This window comes from Coffea arabica, chromosome 3c (assembly GCF_036785885.1).
Source record: "Coffea arabica cultivar ET-39 chromosome 3c, Coffea Arabica ET-39 HiFi, whole genome shotgun sequence".
NCBI classification, from domain to species: Eukaryota; Viridiplantae; Streptophyta; class Magnoliopsida; order Gentianales; family Rubiaceae; genus Coffea; species Coffea arabica.
The window spans coordinates 39,951,421-39,971,725 of NC_092314.1; the positions used below are offsets into that span (position 1 = coordinate 39,951,421).

Sequence of the window (20,305 nt, forward strand, 5' to 3'; positions counted from 1 at the left end):
AATACCCGAAAAATGGGCTCTAACTAGCATTCTTACCTTTTGTATGATAAAAGCACGGACCTGCGAAACAGAAAACTTGCGACCCTCGAACCGGGACAAATTCCTCACCCGCCATAGAAACCATAATATCAGAATTCTTACATATTTCAAGGATTAATTTCACTTTACACCGCTCAATTATTCCCGAATTCCTTCTTTAATCGCTAAACTTTAAATTACTTTCTTAAAGTATAATATGTGTCTCACTTTGGTCCTTTAATGTACAAAATCTATCCTATTTTAATTCCTAAATTATAAAATCTATTCCACTTTAATCCCTAAAGAATGATATTTGTCTCACTTAAATATAAAATCTGTCTCATTTTCATCATTAATTTTACCTAAGTGGGACAAAATTTTTATTCGAAAGACTAAAATGTCGCATTTTAAAGTTTAGGAATCAAAGTAATAATCTGAGCATTGGTAAAAGGTGAAAAGTGGAATTAACCCTATACGAATTAGCGGAATGTGTTTTATTTTATATTATTAGAATAAAAGCAAAGCCGTTAGACGCGGTTGTTGGTAGTCGTACGAAAAAATCCAAACTGTTTCCTGATGTTCTTGTTCAGCATCCAACAGTGATTTTCATTCAATCCTGACCACCCACTCTATATTTTTGTATTCGTTTCGAGCTAAAGAACTAGTAATGATATAGGCAAACAAAATTCCCAACCTTTTTCCTTTGTACAAATTTCTTATATTTAAACGCATGTCATGACGATGAATTATTTTATTCTATTCCTTGGTACTTCAGTACACACTTTTTATAGTCTTTTCAACCTTTGTTCACACCTTGTAAAGTTTTACCACTTGCTAGCCATCTACAGTTGGGATCAAAGAGTTACCAGTGGATAGGAGAAAATAAATCCTACACTTGATCTTTTATGAAAAAATAAAAATAAAAGGTAAAGAAATTATTAAATATTTAATAGGACTTTCTGGCTAATTTCTTAGATTATAGATAAAAAAAAAAAAATCCGCCAAATGCACCTCCGACATGGTGTGTGTCTCAATTTATAGATGCCGTGTTGAGTCAGCACGGTCGCATGGAAGAAATTTTTTTTTTTTTTTGAAAAAGTCAGAATGGGCGTGACTTTTTAATTGCCTGTCGGCAGCCGTGCTGACTGGGCACGGTGCCAACAAGCAGTTGAAAAAAAACCGTCAGGCGCCTGACAGTTACGAAGGCCGACAAGGCCATGTGAAGTCTGAGCCGGATGAGCAGGGGCAGGGGGTCATATTCTTGTGCACTATTTCGTGAAAATAAATAACAATAACACCACCAAAGAATTTCATTTCAAGCCAACAGAAAACAGGCATCATATATTAGTTTCACTTCTCAATTTTCAACATTACTTCAAGATGCATATTATTACTAAAATTATCAGCAAAAAAGGCTCCTTTTGCCTTCTCAATTACAAAATTTCAAGAAAATATTATAGTAAAGAAAAAGCCAGAACCACTGTGAACTATAGGTGACAAACCAACTCAATTAACTAAATTTACTTATACCCGCCCATGAATAGATAGGTATGGTATCTTAAATTTTTGTATATGAGTATCAATGGGTTACCCAATAATACACATTTATTAAATGGATATTATTGGATAACCCATCAAACCCAGTTAATCCATTTAAAATTCTCTTTTCCCACCCATTTTTTTTTTCAGATTTTTCATTTTGTCATGATGTTAACTGCTTTTATTTTATTATTATTATTATTTGTTGGTTTATCTTATTATTTTATTTTCTCATAGTTTGTTAACTTGCTCATTTTTTAGCATTACCAATTTATGATAAATTTTAGCCTCTTTTTTTATCTTTATAAAATAAAATTTTAAATTTATATATAAAAAAATGTTAGGGGTTCAAAATTTTTGGATTAAGTTTTAATATTAACTTTTATAGTACTTAGTTCAAATTGTTATATTCTTATTATTTAATTATTAAATAATATGTAATTTTGCGATATAGAGTATCAATGGAAAAAAATTGATAATTAGGCTTATTGAATATTATAAGTAAATATTTAAAACTAATGATAGGTACAAAGAGCGGTATAAATTGATAACTTAATTTGTAAGAAATGCTGCTCCAAAAGCTCCTCTGCCAATCTGCTCCATTACTTCATATTCTTCCAACCGGGATTCGCCATCTCCATTTTCTGTCTCCATTAGGCCTCTTCCTCTATCTAAAGATGAAAAACAAAAAACCAAAAGGGTCAGTCCAAATCCAGCCAAAGATACAAACCTGAGCTGATTGAAGCAGTTTCTGCACTTATCCTGCTTTAACCGAGGAAAAAAAATTATGGGCTCACAGCTAAATCCTTATAAGCAACGAACAAAGGAAGAACCTTGGGTTTTGCACAGCTGCAATCAAGCAAAAGATGCCTTCAAAGTTCGGTTCTTGATAGACAATTTCAGCAATGACTAGGCATAGAAATAAAGTCTGCAAAAAAGCAACATTCTACAATTATGTCAGCTTTGTGTCAGTCCGAGCCGTGCTGACTATGCACGGCTCGAACTGACACAAAAGCTTGGATGCGGGTTTGTGTCAGTCGGAGCCGTGCTGACTGTGCACGGTTCTGACTGACACAATGACACAGCACGGTTCTGACTGACACAATGACACAACGTTGAATGCACTGACTTTTTTTACTCGTGCGAATTTTAATTTTGAAGCCGTGTTGAATCAGCACGGCACGTATAGAATAAGAACAAGCCTGTATCAAGGTGCATTTGGCAGATGTTTCTTTTTTTTACCTATAATCTAAGCAATTAGCCCTTGACTTCTCCATTTAACTCATAGACTTTCTTTTTATCCGCCAAACTTGGCACCAATTCACTCTCTTTTTTTTTGAAAGGTCAAAATATTTTTAATATTATGTTTTGACCTTCAGATTGTTAAAAATTATTAATATATCTCAAATGTTTCAAACTTTATAAATATTATCCTAAAGTTTGGTATTATTTTTCAAATAAATTCATAATTTTAATTCTAAACTTGTTAATGCTCATTAAAAAATACAAATTGCTACTTGATTGTTCTAATTTCTTTGTATTTTTTTGTTAAATATATTTGAAATATCAAATATATATGAATATACTTTTATTAATATTAACATGTTATTAGGTATTTTACATATAATATTTAATTTTTAAATAATTTTTATTTATGACGTCATCCAGTTCAATCTTGATCAAATCCGATTGAATCTATTAAACCCTGACCTCTGACCTCGATCGAGTCGATATCCGGTCCGATTCTGAAAACATAGCTATTTTCTCCTTCACATTACTTGAAGTAACGTTAAATAAGCATCTTGTATCCAGTAAGAGTGACATTTATACGTTTAAGGTGCAAGGACAAGTCTATCATCATCTTTCTAACCTAATGCATAATGAGATGCACAACACCATCTCTAACATTTCTGCAAACGCAAAGAATGGGATAACATCATGAAGTGCTAGTTTAAGCTAAGCGCGTATTGTACTATTTAACAAGTGGAGCTTTATAATTTTTTTTAAAATATTTTTTTGGAGTTTTACAGTATAATTTTTACCTGTTTTTCATACCTGTAGACAATTAATACCAAATGAATAATCATAATAAGATTAGCCGTCAAATTGTCATTGGGTAATACGCTAGCTCGCTGCTCCATGAACAGCCCCATGGGGAAATGCCAAATGCTTTGAACCAAGTAAGTTTGTGAGGAATTTGAGGGCAAGCTATGCATGTGAAAGTAGAGCACGGGCTGCTTAGCTACCCAATTAATTTCAGGGAATAATTTCATTTCTTCCCGAATTAACTCTTTGATGATTTACAATTCACAAATTAACTCTTGATATACACTAACTTCATTAACTTAACTTGAGGAGACAAAATGGTTTTGAGTGGATATCTTCCCTCACTGGGTCACAATCTGCCTCAAAACTAACTAGGGTATACCTGACTATAACCGTGCACCCCATAATAATAATAGTAATAATCATCATCATCATCCGTCCTTTGCACGGCTACTCGCATTCTGGCAAACGCATGTAACGTGATTGGGAAATCCCATGTTGATTTACTCGCATAATATGATTAATTATGACTAATTGAGAGGAACTGGATATTAGTTCATCATTGCATTAAGTTTTGTTTATGTTGAATTAATAGTAAACAGTCAATTTCCGGGAGATGCTATCTACCAATTCGGATGAGTTCTAACTCATTCAAATGAAGTTGAGATAGGCTGTAGATGGCTGTGACAAAGGTTAATTGAAATTTGTCAAATTTAATGTGTTTTTCAGTTGATCTCCATGTTTTTTTTAATTCATTTTTTTACATATATATTTTTCTCAATACGCTCATTTTGATAGGACATTGTTTGTTGACTTTATTAAGTTTATCACGGAAATTATAGCTACGTGATTTATTTTAGCCTCGTGACCTGCGCTATCAAGTCCAATTTCTATTTGGCTTGCAATTGAAATCATTGAAGATTAAGGGAAAAAAAAAAAAAGCTGCTGAACTACTCAAAGCTCAAGCCAACAAATATTCAACTTCATAAACTTTCTATTCCTCAAATGTGCAGTTTAACTTCATAAGCAGAAATTGACATGGCCAGCCAATCAGCCTTGCTAAATTGATCATTGCTATACCAATCAACAATGCAGGGTCTCTTTTTATTAGTTGTCTCATGCCGATTTAATCCATTCAGACTTGTTCATTAAATCAAATTAGCTTCCTGAAAATGAAATCAAAAGGTATCTGCTCACTTCGATAACAAGATATGCAAGTAATATTGGAAACAAAACCAAAAGTGACAAAATATAATTTAAAAGCTTAGTACCCAAACAAATGTGTATATTTTTTATTATGTGTCGTAATTCTTTTTTAAGATGTTTGACAGACTAACTGCACTGCAAATATAGCAACAAATCAAAGTCAAGAAACAAAAGTTTAGCCCATTCTGGAGTTCAATATAATATAATCAAAGTTTAAATTGTATAACGGGTGCACATATAACGCTCGTTAAAATATATTTCAAATGTTATACTTTCTTAAAATGAAAGATTAATTAGATAAAGTAAATAAATATAAGAGAGGGTAGGTAAGATTAAATAAGGAAAGTATATAAATACAAGAAAAGATAATAATTGTTACTATGTGTATATATATGATACGTTAAGTGAATATTATCTAAGACACCCATTAGTAAAACCGAAGTTTAAGTTCTTCAAATATTCAAATCAAATATTTGTACTTATATATATTTTTTCTTTGCAAGGATTTTGGTTCCTTTAACACTTGTATAGGCTTTCCTTTCTCCATCCGTACAATAACAAGGAAAGCTTTCCAAATTTACATGTGTTAGAAAATGTCTGCCTGTGTTGAATTTCCAAAATAAAGAACTTTTAAATTAAGAATTGTGTTATCTTGTGGCCATTAAGACTTGTAAATCATACCAAACTCACCGTATAAATATACATCCTAACAATTACTACTATACCTTATTTTTATAAAATTTCTTTATTTAACTTTACATTTCTAAGATATTTACATGTGAACTTCATCTTAACAACAAGTGCTTAATGGACACTTATTAGATAGGACCCTAAATTAAAGACTACTTCATTTACTTTAGCATCATGCCGTGCTCAATTACCCCATATTTTACAGGTCGAAAGTGAGTACTAATTTGATATTGATTAACAATAATGGCGAGTACTAATTTTCGAATCCATCAGAGTTGTCAGTCTCTCATAGCAGGATGAAAACAAGTCTTAACGTTTCAATTAAAAAATCGATCCCTATATTTAGGACAAGATATAAAGTTTCTTAAGCATTGCAATACATCAGATCGTTGTGAAAATTAAGAGAATTTGCTCAAGAATGACGCATCGACGTAAACTTTAACTCAACCATGACTCAAAAGTTGTGACTATTTAAATTTCTTTTTCTTCACCTTCCAAACAAGAAGCACCACCTGCAGCGTGCATTATGTGATTTTCTCAAGTGATAATACGAGTCGACACAAAGAACAATTAATTAACAAGCGCTGATTATATACTTTAATTTAAGCACGTCTCCAGAAACAATGAATTATGTGTAGTCACACCAAGAAGGAGACTGAGTAACCCATATACTCATATATGAATTGGTCAATGATGGGTTACAATTTTATAATTTATTTTATTATTAATTTTTCCTATTACCTGGTCTGATGAGAATTAATTATTAGATTCTATTTATTTTTCGTAATTTGCATTTATTTCAGGGAGTAGAACAAAAATATGATAACAAGCGCCAATTTTACGATCATCGGGAAAGAATTAAAAAAGAAGGCACTCAAGAGCATTTTTGGAACAAAGGAGGTGCAGCCCTTTTTGGTAATTTGGCCGAAGAAAGAAAAAAGGGAAGTCTTCGGTTTTCTTGATAGCAGCGGACGCCGCACAAGAGTAGGAGGAACCAGATATTAGATAGTTTTTCTTTTGACTTTTCTGGAGTAGCTTTTCTTTCTTCAGATAGTAGGACCTCTAGCTCAGTTTAGTTTTGGACTTTTTCCATTTCATCTTCTTGTGGTTTCTCTTATGCGTATGTAAAGACCAAGTGGAAACATTGAATTCCTTCCTGTAGCTTGTCTTTCTTCTTGATTACTACGAATTGAATTTCCCCGATTTCAAGGGACAATGGCCGCAATTTCCTTTACAATTTCCTATGGGTTTTGTTCATCAAATATGAACTAAATCCCCTCCTCTAGTCAAGGAACAACGGATGGTTTGGATCGTCTAAAATTGTGAAATCGATTTAATTTTATCTTTTTTTTATTTATTGGTATTCGCATATTCCCTGGTTTCAATGGTTGTGATTATTCAATTAATTGATTGTCTTGGATCCTGATAATTAGTTAACTTGATAATCTATTGTCAATTGGGATGTTAAATCCGTAATTGTTTAATTGTCTCAAAATAGTGACAACTGACATGATTAGATTTGTGTCAGGGAGATACGCGAGCTAACCTAAAATAACCCAGGTAGTGCATTATTTTGTTAGAATATGGCCCCTCTAATACGTAAGGCAATTGGGGAATTAAATCTTACGGGCGTATCTAAAATTATTTTTCAATTAGAACAGTGATTAACGGACGTACCTTAGTCACCGATACAGTAAGGAGGAGTTGACTGTCATCGCTTGTTTGGCAGTTGTAACCTATTTATTAGTAAATATTTGGAATTGCCTTTGTTTCGATGATCAATTAGGTGAACCATTGTTGAAGTTATTTCCTGGCTAGCTCGTTAGTTATCATTCATTTGACTTTAGTAAATTGTTATTTAATTTTTAGTAGTTTCTTGAATTTTATTTGCATTTATTTGATTGTCACCTTCTACGTAAAAACACCCCCTGATTACTGTGAATTTGAAAAGAAACAGTTACACCCAATCTCTGTGGATTCGATCCTGCTTACCACTACTATAAAAATTAACTTTAGTTGAGCAGGTTTTGATTATTGCACAGGCCCAACACCTGTTAGTCAAGAAAAGGAAACTGATGTCAGCTGCCTTTGGATCCTTTTTTCTGAGTTGATTTCATTGTTTATTTTTCTAACAGGTTCTTGTCAGACTATTAGAAAAAATTATTGCAACATTATTCCTGTGAATCCCATAATCTGCCTATAAAATGCGAGTTCTACTTGCAATTCCCACCACCAAAAAGCGCAAAAAATCCTAGAATTTCAAACAAAAAATGGATTTGGCTAGAAATATTGGTGATCATACTGATGAGCTTTTTCAAGCACAAGCTCACATATGGAACCATATATTCAACTTCATAAATTCTATGTCCCTCAAATGTGCAATTCAATTAGACATTCCAGATGTTATTCACAAGCATGGCCAGCCGATGACCCTCGATCAATTGATCGATGCTCTTCCCATCAAGAATGAAAAAGCCCCATTCGTTTATCGTCTCATGCAGATTTTGATCCACTCAGGCTTCTTCATTGAAGCAAAGATTCCTGGAAATGAGAATGATAATCAAAAGGGTTATCTGCTCACTTCTGCTTCTGAACTTCTTTTAAAGAGCAACCCTTTTAGCGTGACGCCATTTTTACTGGCCATGCTCGATCCCGCCTTGACTGATCCATGGCACCATCTCAGCCAGTGGTTTCAGAACAGCGATGAAAGCCCATTTTATACTTGCCATGGGAGGTCACTTTATGATTTTGCGAGCCATGAGTCTCAGCTTAATCAATTCTTTAACGAAGCAATGGCTAGTGATGCCCGGATGGTTAGTAGCGTGGTGACCAAAGATTGTAAGCACGTTTTTGAGGGTTTGAATTCATTGGTGGATGTTGGAGGTGGAACTGGAACCTTTGCTAAGGCAATTGCTGATGCTTTCCCTCGCCTGAAATGCACTGTGCTTGATCTTCCTCATGTTGTTGATGGCTTGGAGAGTAGTAAGAACTTGGCCTATGTTGGAGGTAACATGTTTGAAGCCATTCCTCCTGCAGACGCTGTTTTAATGAAGGTATGAAATCGATGTTGCATGTTTTCTAGTTGACAATTTTCTTTTATAGAAGTTTTATTTAGATTTTCATCCTAACTGCCTGGGATCATAGGATTAAAATTCACCAATTATGGGAAGTGTCAACTTCAAAAGTAAGATTGAGCAGAAGAAATTGAGGCTATGCTTAATCTAAGAACTGCATCATGAAGAGGGACAGAAAAAGAACAAAGTTTTAAACGTCAAATTGATGGCATGTGTTTGGTACTATAGGAGAATAGTTTTGTTTTTTCTTTTTGACGCAAAAAGCTTTAGATGGGGTGTAATGTCTCTAACAAAAATTTTCTTTCATTGTGATACAATTTGCAATCGAGCAGTGGATATTGATTGATTGGTGCGATGATGAGTGTGTACAAATACTAAAAAAATGTAAAGAAGCAATTCCTAGCAAGGAAAAAGGAGGCAAAGTGATAATTGTTGACACGTTCTGCAAAAGCCAGCAGAAAGGGGATGATGATCATGAGGCGATTGAGACCCAACTGTTCTATGATATGGGGGCGATGGTTCTAGTCAAAGGAAGGCAAAGAAATGAGACAGATTGGGCGAAACTTTTCTCTGAGGCAGGCTTCAGTGACTATAAGATAACTGCAGTATTGGGCTTGAGATCTATCATTGAGGTTTATTATAATTAATTAATATGCTTTTTGAAAATGTTGTTTGTGCTAAAGAGTGATGAATCTTTAGTCAGGATGTTCAGAATAAGTTTTATGGCTTTGGAGTGTTTGTTTTACTCATTTATTGGCAATAGACAAATTGCCAAAGTCCAGTCTTGAAGCTGAACGTGGGCGGCTGATCAATAGAAGTTTTATGGCTTTGAACCAGACTTACTTGCAAAGTTCACCGGATTTTCTGGCAATTGGGCATTGAATGAGAAGAGAAAAATTACAGCCGCTTGTAGGATCCTTACTAGTATAAATAAATGCCATTTCCTCAGTTGAAGGGCACCAAAGCTCAAGTGAAAGATAGGAAATGAACGAGTTCAATTGTTGAGTGAGTGTTTGAGCAGATATCTCAAGAGTGAGCCTCTGATAAATTAGACCAAATATTCTCAACAGTGAGGCTCAATTATTAGTGTCTAATATAAATGTATTTTGTCTGTTGTTATTATATATATTTTGAGTGTAATAAAATTGTTTGTTTAGCTCCTTTATATAAAGGATTTAATTCATTGATTTGGTATTAAACCCCACCACAATCCAACATTGGAATGCGTCCAAATCCCAGCCTGGAATGCACAGCAAGCACATTATGTATAAATGGTGTGGAGTTGAGGTAGCTAAGGACAATAACTGTTTCCAACATTGTTGAAGTAGATGCATCGCTTCCACTTTAAATTCAGCCATTACAGCTGAATGTAAGTTGAAGAAGGAACGGATAATGAAGAAAAAGATTTTCAGTTCTTAACAAAAATATAGCCCATTGTTCCGTTCCAATTTCTGAATTTTCCCCATCAAAACCTTATTCTTTTTCCTTTATTGATTGTTTTCTACGACTTATGGAAATAACTATGCCGTAATTTCTTTTCACCTTCAAACGAAGAGACAAGAATTTCAAGAGTAAGGTATTACAAAGTCTATATGTATGTTCAATTGTCAAAATGAAAATGTTTTTACACAACCCAATAATGAAATTACAGCACACCTGACATATTCGTTCCTTTTTTCTTTCACTTTTTTTTTTCAATTGAGCATTTTGATACGGATTTCTCTATTATCTCATAGCATTAATGCATTTGTTGTTGTTGAGCTGAATTTTATTTTAGTACGTGCTCAAAAATTCTAAACATAAAATTTGGTTAGAAAACCACTAAGGTGCAAAGAAACTAATAATAGTTAAGACCACAACATCTGGTAGATAAAATTGATAATATGAAATAGTAAGGTCGTTCCATGTTAACTACATAACATAGTTTAGTTATATCTAAAAAGTTTTGACAAACATATGAAAAAATCCATGTCGCTTTCATATCTTATTAATACCACTTAAGCAATAGCAAAATTAATTGAAAATTTTTTAAAAAAAGTAAGGGATTAGATGGTAATCAGTAGATTAGGTAGGTGAGATGGGAGATTGTAGCCAATTTAAATGCAACTACCAGTTCACAGAACCTAGAATAAGATATTTTGGCTGATTAAATCCTTGGATTAGGGTCTATACCTCAAATGGTTAGCAACTTACCAATTTGTATTAGACTTCCAGATCTCATTCGGTTTGTGTTCAACTAACTTGTTTTTATGTACTATTTTTAAATGAAATACAGGTCAAATTGGACACACACTCATTTTTGGTGAGTTCTGATCATATTAATAGAGTCAAGTGATGTTTATAATTTGAAGTGATTTTCATCATATCGTTTTCAAAATATAAGTACAAGTTTAATTTCGAAATATACCCTTTTTGACTGCAAGTATACAGGTCAAATTAGTAGTTTATGGCAAATATCGGGTCAATCCCATGAGGAAGATTGGACAAATACCGGCACTACTAAAACTTCTCTATTATTTAGACAATCAATAAATTAAAAGAGATAAAACTATGTTAAAACTTATGCAAGATAAAAACAAATGAAAGCTCCTTAGATTATGGTATTCCTAACCATTCATGCAAATGCTATTTTTGGATCATTGATTACTACAATCTTGGCTAGTTATGGCGTAATTTTCTTATGCATGTGAAACCTACTCTCGTAATGAATCAATTATACTTATGACTAATCCATGCCTACTCTCGTGGTTATTAAATTAGCTACAAGTTCATTTCTTCTATGAAATTAAATGAAATGAATCACTAAAGCCACATAGACGCACTTCTACTCTCGTGAGTGCACTCCCTAGGTTTAGCATTTTTTGAACTAGTGTTAAATCTCAATTTTCATTGAAGAAATAACACATTTAGCAATCACAATTAATGGTACCAAGTTAATCATGATTTAAAGAGTTAAAGTGCTAAATAACTTGCTCAAAATAATCGCATTAAATAGCCAAATAATAAACACTAATAATCAAAGAAAGTTTAACCAAACCCAAGGCATTAACTTTAGATACACATAGTGAACATAAACTTTAGTGTATACCAGATGCCCTGGTTATTTCGACTATTGGAATTAATGATGCATACATGCAAAATTACAAACCTTATTGGACAGTGATTCCATGAAATCTTTAGGTGAAACTAGAAATCAGGTAATTGATAGTTGGAATTGTAGACTTTTTATACATAATATGTTTTCTTTTTATCTTTTTTTTTAGAAAAATATAGTAATTGGGAAATCAATGTCCGATTGCTGACGTCTTCACAATTTTCAAAGTCCGATCACCTTTGCATGAGCTCATTGTCCATATTTACATTTTTTACTTTAATTTCCATTTATTTTTAATTTTTTATTGATTTGTTGTTTTTTCTTTTTTGTCATATTCTGTTTTGGGTTTTTCTCCCTTTTTTTTTTATTTTGGTATATTGTGTTATGTTACTTGATGATGATGATGATTCAGTAAAGTTCAAAATTTTCTATTTGAATTGGATATATATTTTTTAATTTTCTAATGACGATTATACATATTGTCAATCTTTGGTGTTATTCATTTGGATACCTCAAATTTTAATAGATAAATTCAAAAAATTAATTTTTTTTGTTATAACAATTTTAGGTCCCATTTTAAGATAGAAAAGAATTATTTCTTTTTTTTTTGTGATGATTTTATGTCCCATTTAACCATATAAGAGAGGAAATTTTTAATGAAAATAAATTTGGGATGTTAAATTTAGACAAAAACATAATAAGAGTGAAGTCTGATGATTCTCTTAGTGAAGGATGTCTGTACAAGATAGGTATTTTGGAGATATTAGTCTATGTCTGCTTATCTGTGTGAGATCAATGGAGGCTGTTTTGTTAATATTATTCTTGTTTTGTGCAGCAGCAATATACACGGTAAAAAAAATTTATAGGTTCATTTTCCACCTTAGAGTGTTAGTTATAATGCTCATGCAATTAGCCAGTAGATTAGTACTATCAATGATCTATCTGCCTACAAATGGCCATATGATATGGATTTCTCTATTATCTCACTGCATTTATGCATTCATTGTTATTAAACTGAATTTTATATTAGTACTTGCTCAAAAATTATAAAGATAAAATTCAGTTAGAATACCACTAAGGAGCAAAGAAGCTAATAATAGTTAAATCCTCAACATCTGGCATATAAAATTGATAGCAAGAAATTTGTAACTTCATTCCAAGTTAGTTGCATAACATAGTTTAATTATATCTAAAATGTTCTGATGAACATATGAAAAAAAATCATGTCGTATTCAAATCTTACTAATACAACTTAAGCAGTGGCAAAATTACTCGAAAATTAAAAAGATGTAAGAAATTAGGTGGTAATCAGCAGATCAGGTAGGCGAAATGGAAGACTGTAGCCATTTTGGATGCAGCTATCAGTTCACACACCATAAAACAACACATTTAGGTTGGTTAACATCCTTGGATTAGGGTCTATATCTCAAATGGTTAATAACTTACTAGTTTTTATTAGACTTTAAGATCTCATTCTGAGTTTTAACAAGAATTACACTTATTTTCTGGTTTTATTGTATGTTTGGGTACAACAATCAAGTTTTGCAGTTACATCTGACAAGACCAAGCTAACTTCAAGAAAAGTTATAAACTTATAGAGGATCTAATTTACGATGTGTCATAGGAAATGCCAACGGATGGGTTGGACTAACCTATCTTTGCATACGGTCGGAGTAAAGGATGATTGGATGGACACTGAAGATTATAGCTTTTATTGCAACTGTAGCTTTTGCATTCGTTGTTAAAGCTAATGTTGTCCTGTTATTTGGTGCATCCTTCTTTTTTCTTTTTTTTTTCTTTTTTTTTTCGACATAGTTGGGTATCTGCGCCCATAGACTGGTAATACCGTACGGCCCAACTAATCCCAACTGTGGGCCGAGAGAGGCTGCCCAACGTCACCGACCAAATTTATCCGAGGACTCGATCCCTTGTGGCTCTCACCCAATTGAGTTGTTTCTGCAATCTCTAATGTTGTCCTGTTTGTTGGAGGTAAAGTTGCTGAGAGTCCACAAATGACACGCGTGTTCTAACAAACAGCTGAAGAAACTTCTGGACATTATCCCTCGCTGTGCATGTTCCCTTGCTCCAAATCATGGTATTGACCCCAGAAGCTTGATTTGATTAATCCTACTTGTGAGAAGGGAACACAATGGCAAAGCCTACAGCTCTAATTTACTGACACCATGAAGTAATGTCTCAAGTTAAATCAGCTTGGCCACTCAATTTTCAGTTTTCTTCCCAAAGTTCGACTAGAAAAACTATAGTTATTAAACCCGATCCGAAAGGGAGCTGACGAAAGAGGTGAGTGAATGAGTTACTGGTTCAACCAGTGAGTGAGTGGTTCAACCGGTGAGTCACTAAATATATTTAAATATTATATTTCATAAATTTTGATATAGTTAAAACTATAATAAATTATGTCATAGTAAATGCTGAATTTGCCTAATTTATTATAGAATCATTAATTCTTATAAAAATTAATAAAACCTAAATTCAATTAGTAATCTATCAAAGTTCAAGTATAAAATTTTATTTAAGTGTAATTATCGGGTTTATTTATGAATTTTAGGTGCAAAAGATTATTAGACATGAATTGTGTGTAAAAACTTATTATGATAGTTATTAAACGATATTAGAATGAATTGTGTGATATGTTATGTTTTATATTCGTTTCATAATTTATAGAGTTTGGGGAGTAATAAAATTTATTAAAAGATTCCAAATAAATTTTATTTTTAAAAAATAAAATAAGGATAAAAGTCTAATAGATAATATAAAAAAGACTAAACAATCAACAAATGAGTTGTTGCTGTAGTGGTAATTGCATTTGCATATATACAAGAAGTTTGGGTTCAAATCTTCACATCTAAAAATTTTTAACATGTAAACTGGGTTTCATATAAAACCGAATGGTTCACCGGATTGACCGATTAAACCGTCGATCCGTTAAAAAGTCAACGGTTCACGTGTAGGAATGTTTGAATCAAAAAATTTGGCCTGGTTCAATGACCAGTTCACAGACTTGACGAGTCGAACCACCAGATCAAATTGGGTTTAATAACTATGAGAAAAACTCCAAGTCTATTGCAAACTACATGTGCTCGACATACTCATACATAAATAATCTAACAAGAAACTAATTCTGGAATTGGGCTTAGACATGCTTCCTGAGGTTGTAGAGCTTAGCCCGAGATTTAACTGATTCAGCCTTCAGTTAAAACTTAAAACAAAATACAGTTCAGTTCCCGATTTGATAAGTTTGCTGAATCGGAAATGTACAAGAGATGTCATTTTCAGTAAACTTTTTTGCCCTTTTTTTTTCTGCTATTAATTAGTTCTCGTTCTTTTTCACTCCCTCATCTGCCAGATCATAAATGAGACAAGCAATAGGCAATCTGATGGAGCAAATTGAGAACATGACAATGGCACACCATTGATGAAAATAAACCGTTCGTCTACCATGGAGCCGCGCTTGGTCAATGGTAAATGAACAGATAGCATAAATCAGGCAGCCTAACATAGTAAAAGGAAGGTTGATATTCGCCTGGTCTTATATGCACATTTAATAGCATCCCAGCAAATTCTGCTGGAAATGACACGCACCACCTCCCCCCTTTGCTGTCAATGCATCATAGTACAATCGCCATCAGTCAATGTCAAACTAGATCCTGCACTACTAGAAGAGGGAAAAAATCGCAAATGTGTAAATCGTGATGCTGGAAGACAAGAAATGGTCATTTGTTTCTTCAGCCCAAAAGAATTGACATTTTGACATCTGCACAATTCCAGAAGACATAGTTCGTGATACCTATGAAAACAACATGTTACACTTTTCAGATGCGAGTCTTTTAGCCGATGAAACTTGTTTTCTCAGACAGAAGAATCTAAGTTGGCCAAGTAGTCAGGGACTTCCCCCGCTATTTGGTTGAGGGTTCAAATTTTGGACTCAACAATTGGGAGTGGGAAGGGTGGGAGGTTAAAAAATATGGTTTGGCCTGGAAAAATAACATTATCTTACTTTTTACCACTAGCATTGCAGTTGCCTTGACGTGTATTATGGTCTGCAGTCTGCACTCACTAAAGAAAGGGTCGAAACCGAAAAACCGAAAAAACAAAATAATGATAATCATAATAAGATTATAAGAATTAGAAACTTCATTTTGTTTATTCTTTGTTTTATAAGAGAGCCTCCTCAGTTAAATTCTATTTTACCTCCGTCCTTAGCTAACTTGGAGCAGAGAAAAGCGCTGAAATCAGCTCAAATGATGTGAATAATCGTTCAGAAAAATGGAATAACTGATTGTTGATTCACTAAAAGAGGAAAAGTGTAAGTTTTAAGTTCTACAAAAGATGTCAGTATCAGTATCAAATGAGGAAGATGAACTGAGGTGACTGTGTTTCACAAGACGGATACTACTGTACTACTTACACCTGTTATGCCTTTCACAAGTTATTTGGTTGGAGAGATGAGATTCAGTCAGCAATTCCTTCTCCCCATGAAATATTGGTAATCCAGCTTTTCATGTTTTTGTCATAAAAGTATTTTCGTATTTCAAACAGAGAAAGAAAAGCACAGGCAACATATTGGAACACACATCCTAATGTGTGTGAATGACATATGAAAAAACTTCACATAATGCTCACTTGATACCAAAGCCACAGGAAACATAAGATAAATCAGCACATCTTATAAAAAGCACTAGTGTGAATTGTGGCTCTGAAATTGAAACTCAAAAGAAAAAAAGGGATAAGGGAAGTCTTTTGCAACGCACAAAACTCACCTAAGTCAAGGAGTACATCCAAGTTGGAGGACTCTCTTTCAGTTTACAGCTAGAATGAAAATGGTCACTCTTAGTTGCTATTTTCCGACAATCAGTTTTGCTCTTGCATGTCCCGCCTCAATTCGGAATTGCTCTCCCAATCCAAAATGAGCCATCAGTATCCAGACAAAAGTAATGAGCTCACCACCTTTACTGAGCTGCTGAGCATGAGCATTTGCTCGGCAGTGACTGGCAGCATAGGACAACAGTTCCACCCACACTTTACTCATTATCTCCCACCTTTTCTTATCATTCAACTTTTTCAAATCCTTTGCAAGCCTACAGGCATCGAACAATATTGATTTGCTTCTATCTCCCTTCACCTCAATGGCTTTAACAAGAGCATTTACATTAAGTAGCTTTTCGCATGCATTTCTTTTTCGATTTGCTGAACTTGAGTCTCTTTCCAGTTAATCCATTCTGGGCTATGCAGCAGGTGATCAATTTTCTGCAAATTCCCAAGCCTGGGGTTCTTATAATTAGTTCTGATTTCCACCTGCTGAAGAACTTCTTAGCTTCTTCACATGTGTCCCGAAATCGAATTTGTCCAATGCCAGAAACTGCAGACATCAAATTAGGCCTCATAACCAAAAGATACAACATATAATCAGATATAAGCTTACAATAATTGCGATTGGAATTGCCATCATCAGGAGTCGTGCAATAGCATAGCTCAGTGGCAATATGCCACAGCAACAGGCTCTCATCGTATTCAACTTCGTCACCTACACTTGATGAAATGATGGGATATGGGTAGTGATTGGTGTAATCCAACAGTGCCAAATCACCTCTTGCTGAGTATATCTCTTTAGCAACATTTGTGGTTTTTGCTTTGGTAGCTTTAACCTTGAGCTCAATAAAGATGAAATCCTTTAAGTCCTCTGGAATGACAATGTCCTCCTTGTAGTACATTTCATCAAGAACATCCTTGATTCCAACGGTTTCAGCTGCAATATCTAACCATCTCCAACGCTGATTCACACAAAAGTTTATCAAGTTACATTGCCAAAGGGTATTAGACCACCTTTTGGAACATGACAGCTTTTCATGGACTGCATATACAGTTGTTTTGACTGTGAGATTCTTAAGCTTGACTATGGTCCAGTCTGAGAAAATGAGCTTAGTAAAGGCTACAAAATCCAAGAGAACAGCTCCCGAAAGCAAAATGTAGGTAGTAGCAACATCAACATGGTTAATATCGGGTTTATGATGTGATGCAAATCTCTCAAAAGAAAGCACTATAAGTATAGAGCAGATCAATCGAAGACAATAACCTTTTTTACTGTGTACCACAGCCATCTTAGTGTAGAGAGTATCATATATGAAATTGAGCTCCACCTCCATTACTCTGAAAGCATCAAATGCAGACCTTTGGAAGAAAAATTTTCTGCTCTTACTGCGCTCATGAAAGCTAAACATATGGTCAACAATCAGGCCCCTAAAAGTGGTAAACAATTCATACCCATTTTGCACAATATCTATATCACTGATGCCTTCAGGACTCAAAGTCTCAGAAGTCTGAGTGCCTCTGTCATGTTCCTTCACTATCTCTATCTCAACTGGAACTTGAGCAGCTTCCTTCGATGAGTACTCCTCCATAAGCTGCATAGTTTGGTCCAGCATCTGGCAGTGGAAGCATAGAATCCTTAATATTACCCAAACAAGCTAAATATAAAGCCCGTGTTCGCTCAGCATATTTAATAGTTCCAGCAAAAATCAAGAGTATTGTGGGGACATAGAATACGTTACGCAGGGATTGTGAAAAAACATAAGCAACAGCAGAAAACTGAATGATAAGCCCAAGCAGATGCCTAATCCACAGCTCATTGTCTTCAAGTGAGATGGCGGCAATATTATCAGGGCCACCAAGATGTGGCAATAGAAATGGAGCCCAAAATGCTGCAAGGTCTTGATTTACTGCAAATTTCTCAGGACAATTATTACTTTGACCGTTGGAGATGAGTCCAACAGCAAAAGCTGCAAACCAATCAGCAAGCAGATAAAATAACCAGATGGTAGCAGTCACTATCATGTTTCCTGCTCTTTTACGTGATGCCGCACAGCATATTAACACCACTTGGAAAAAAAGACTGATGAGAACAGCAGCACGAAGATTCCACTCATCCCATAGCCTCTTTACTCTGTCTGGAATGGGGAAGGCCATGCAACTTTTTGGTTCTTTCCTCTCCTTTCCTCTCTTTATTCACAATAGCAATCCAGCTGTAAAGAAGAGAAACTGGACAGGAAGCAAGGACAATTTCCAGCATCAAAGACATAGACGATGGCACAAGATGGATTAGGCTTTCGTCATATACAAAATTTCTCAAGAACAACAGGTGAAAAAAGGTGAAAATCTGTATAAGAACCCCATTTGAGACTTCTAACAGAAACATGGATGCATTGTCTTTAAAATGAGGGTATCAAATGGAGCGCCAGGCACACAACATAAATGATTGACCTAAAGACCTTATTACACCGTAAATTGTGTCAATACAAACCAAAAGTTTTCCTACACATCCACAATGAGATTTCTAGCAGTAGTTTTCTTCAAGCCTTTCTGGACTTTAGTTGTCTGTTATCATCCAAAACCTTCAATCATGTAGAAGCATCTGTAAATACTTCAAAACGGACTAACTCCATTATGAAGGTCTGGGGTAAACGGAAGTGGTTAACATCCAAATTCAGGATCCTCTAAAGGATTGTCGAGTTTTAGAGGCTTCTATAAGCTAGTGTGAGCTCAAAATAGGTCTATCAAAATGTGCATGGCAACCTTGCATTCGTGGTTTGCACGATTTTACCATTTTATAGCGCAAAAATCAAATTCATCATCTGATTCAACTCTCAGGCATTTGAGCATCCATTTTCAAATATATATATATATATATATATATATATATATATATATATATATATATATATATATATCATCTGACAATTCAGCAACACCAAGGTTTAAAGGTATATGTGTAATTTTTTCTGCTGTCTAGTTGGTATCCTCAAGAAAGAAAGGAGGAGGAGGGGGGGGGGGGGGGACTTGCATATGAAAGTACAAAAATTGCACTCTATACTTCTGAACAAGCAGTGAGTCAATGTCAAATGCTAGCAACAATCAGAAGAATTAGGAAACATGACTGACATAGGATTGAACATCATTACCTGATTGACTTTTACTCTCTTTGGTTCTTCTTCTGCAGTTCTACTTCTTGTGTGCCTTCAGTTTGTCATTTAGGTTATAAGAAAAAGTATAGTGGTCTGTAAGAGTAATCCGATTGAATTTTGCGGTAAGAGTGGTTGTCCTTTTGAATTTTGTACCTCAAATCATATCATATTTTCACTACACTAAAGTATGAGTTGCCTAACGTAATTTCGAGCAACTTCAGTTGCATTTTCATGAAAGCAGTTATGCTGTAAATTTCAACAAATCCAGTGGCGTTTCATTAGTTGTCGTCTGGGTTTGACCTCCTGCTTCAAATCAAACCCTAGTAGCCTTTCCCTTACCACTGTATCGCCTCCGCCGTTTCCTTCTCTCTCCAATATCTACGGCCATAGGCCTGAGAAAAAAAAAGCCTTTTTCACTCACCACCATCCGAAGCGCCAAACAAATGTATAGGATTGGAAGAGGAGTCAAACTATTCAATATTCGAATCGAGTTTTATTTGATAAAAGTTCATTCAATTTTGATTCGTCAATTAATTAATTTAAAATTAAATAATATTTTATATTCGCTGAAAAAAATTATTTAATTTCGATTTGACAAATAAATTATTTAAATTTTAATAAAATTTCAAACTCGTTAAAATAACTAAACAAGTTTAAAT

At 34.2% G+C, this 20,305-nt stretch overlaps 2 protein-coding genes across 2 annotated transcripts; one reads left to right on the forward strand and one right to left on the reverse strand.

Moving 5' to 3' along the window:
• Window positions 1–7,717: 7,717 nt before the first annotated feature.
• Window positions 7,718–9,756, forward strand: LOC140037716 (trans-resveratrol di-O-methyltransferase-like). The gene is made up of 2 exons (XM_072082719.1): window positions 7,718–8,552; window positions 8,906–9,756. The coding sequence occupies exons 1-2, from the start codon at window positions 7,770–7,772 to the stop codon at window positions 9,218–9,220; spliced, it is 1,098 nt and encodes a 365-aa protein (XP_071938820.1). The 5' UTR covers window positions 7,718–7,769; the 3' UTR covers window positions 9,221–9,756.
• Window positions 9,757–16,525: 6,769 nt separating this feature from the next.
• Window positions 16,526–18,651, reverse strand: LOC113735938 (uncharacterized). The gene is made up of 3 exons (XM_072083153.1): window positions 18,232–18,651; window positions 16,882–18,110; window positions 16,526–16,766 (listed from the first exon to the last, which is right to left on the reverse strand). The coding sequence occupies exons 1-3, from the start codon at window positions 18,649–18,651 to the stop codon at window positions 16,526–16,528; spliced, it is 1,890 nt and encodes a 629-aa protein (XP_071939254.1).
• Window positions 18,652–20,305: the final 1,654 nt, after the last annotated feature.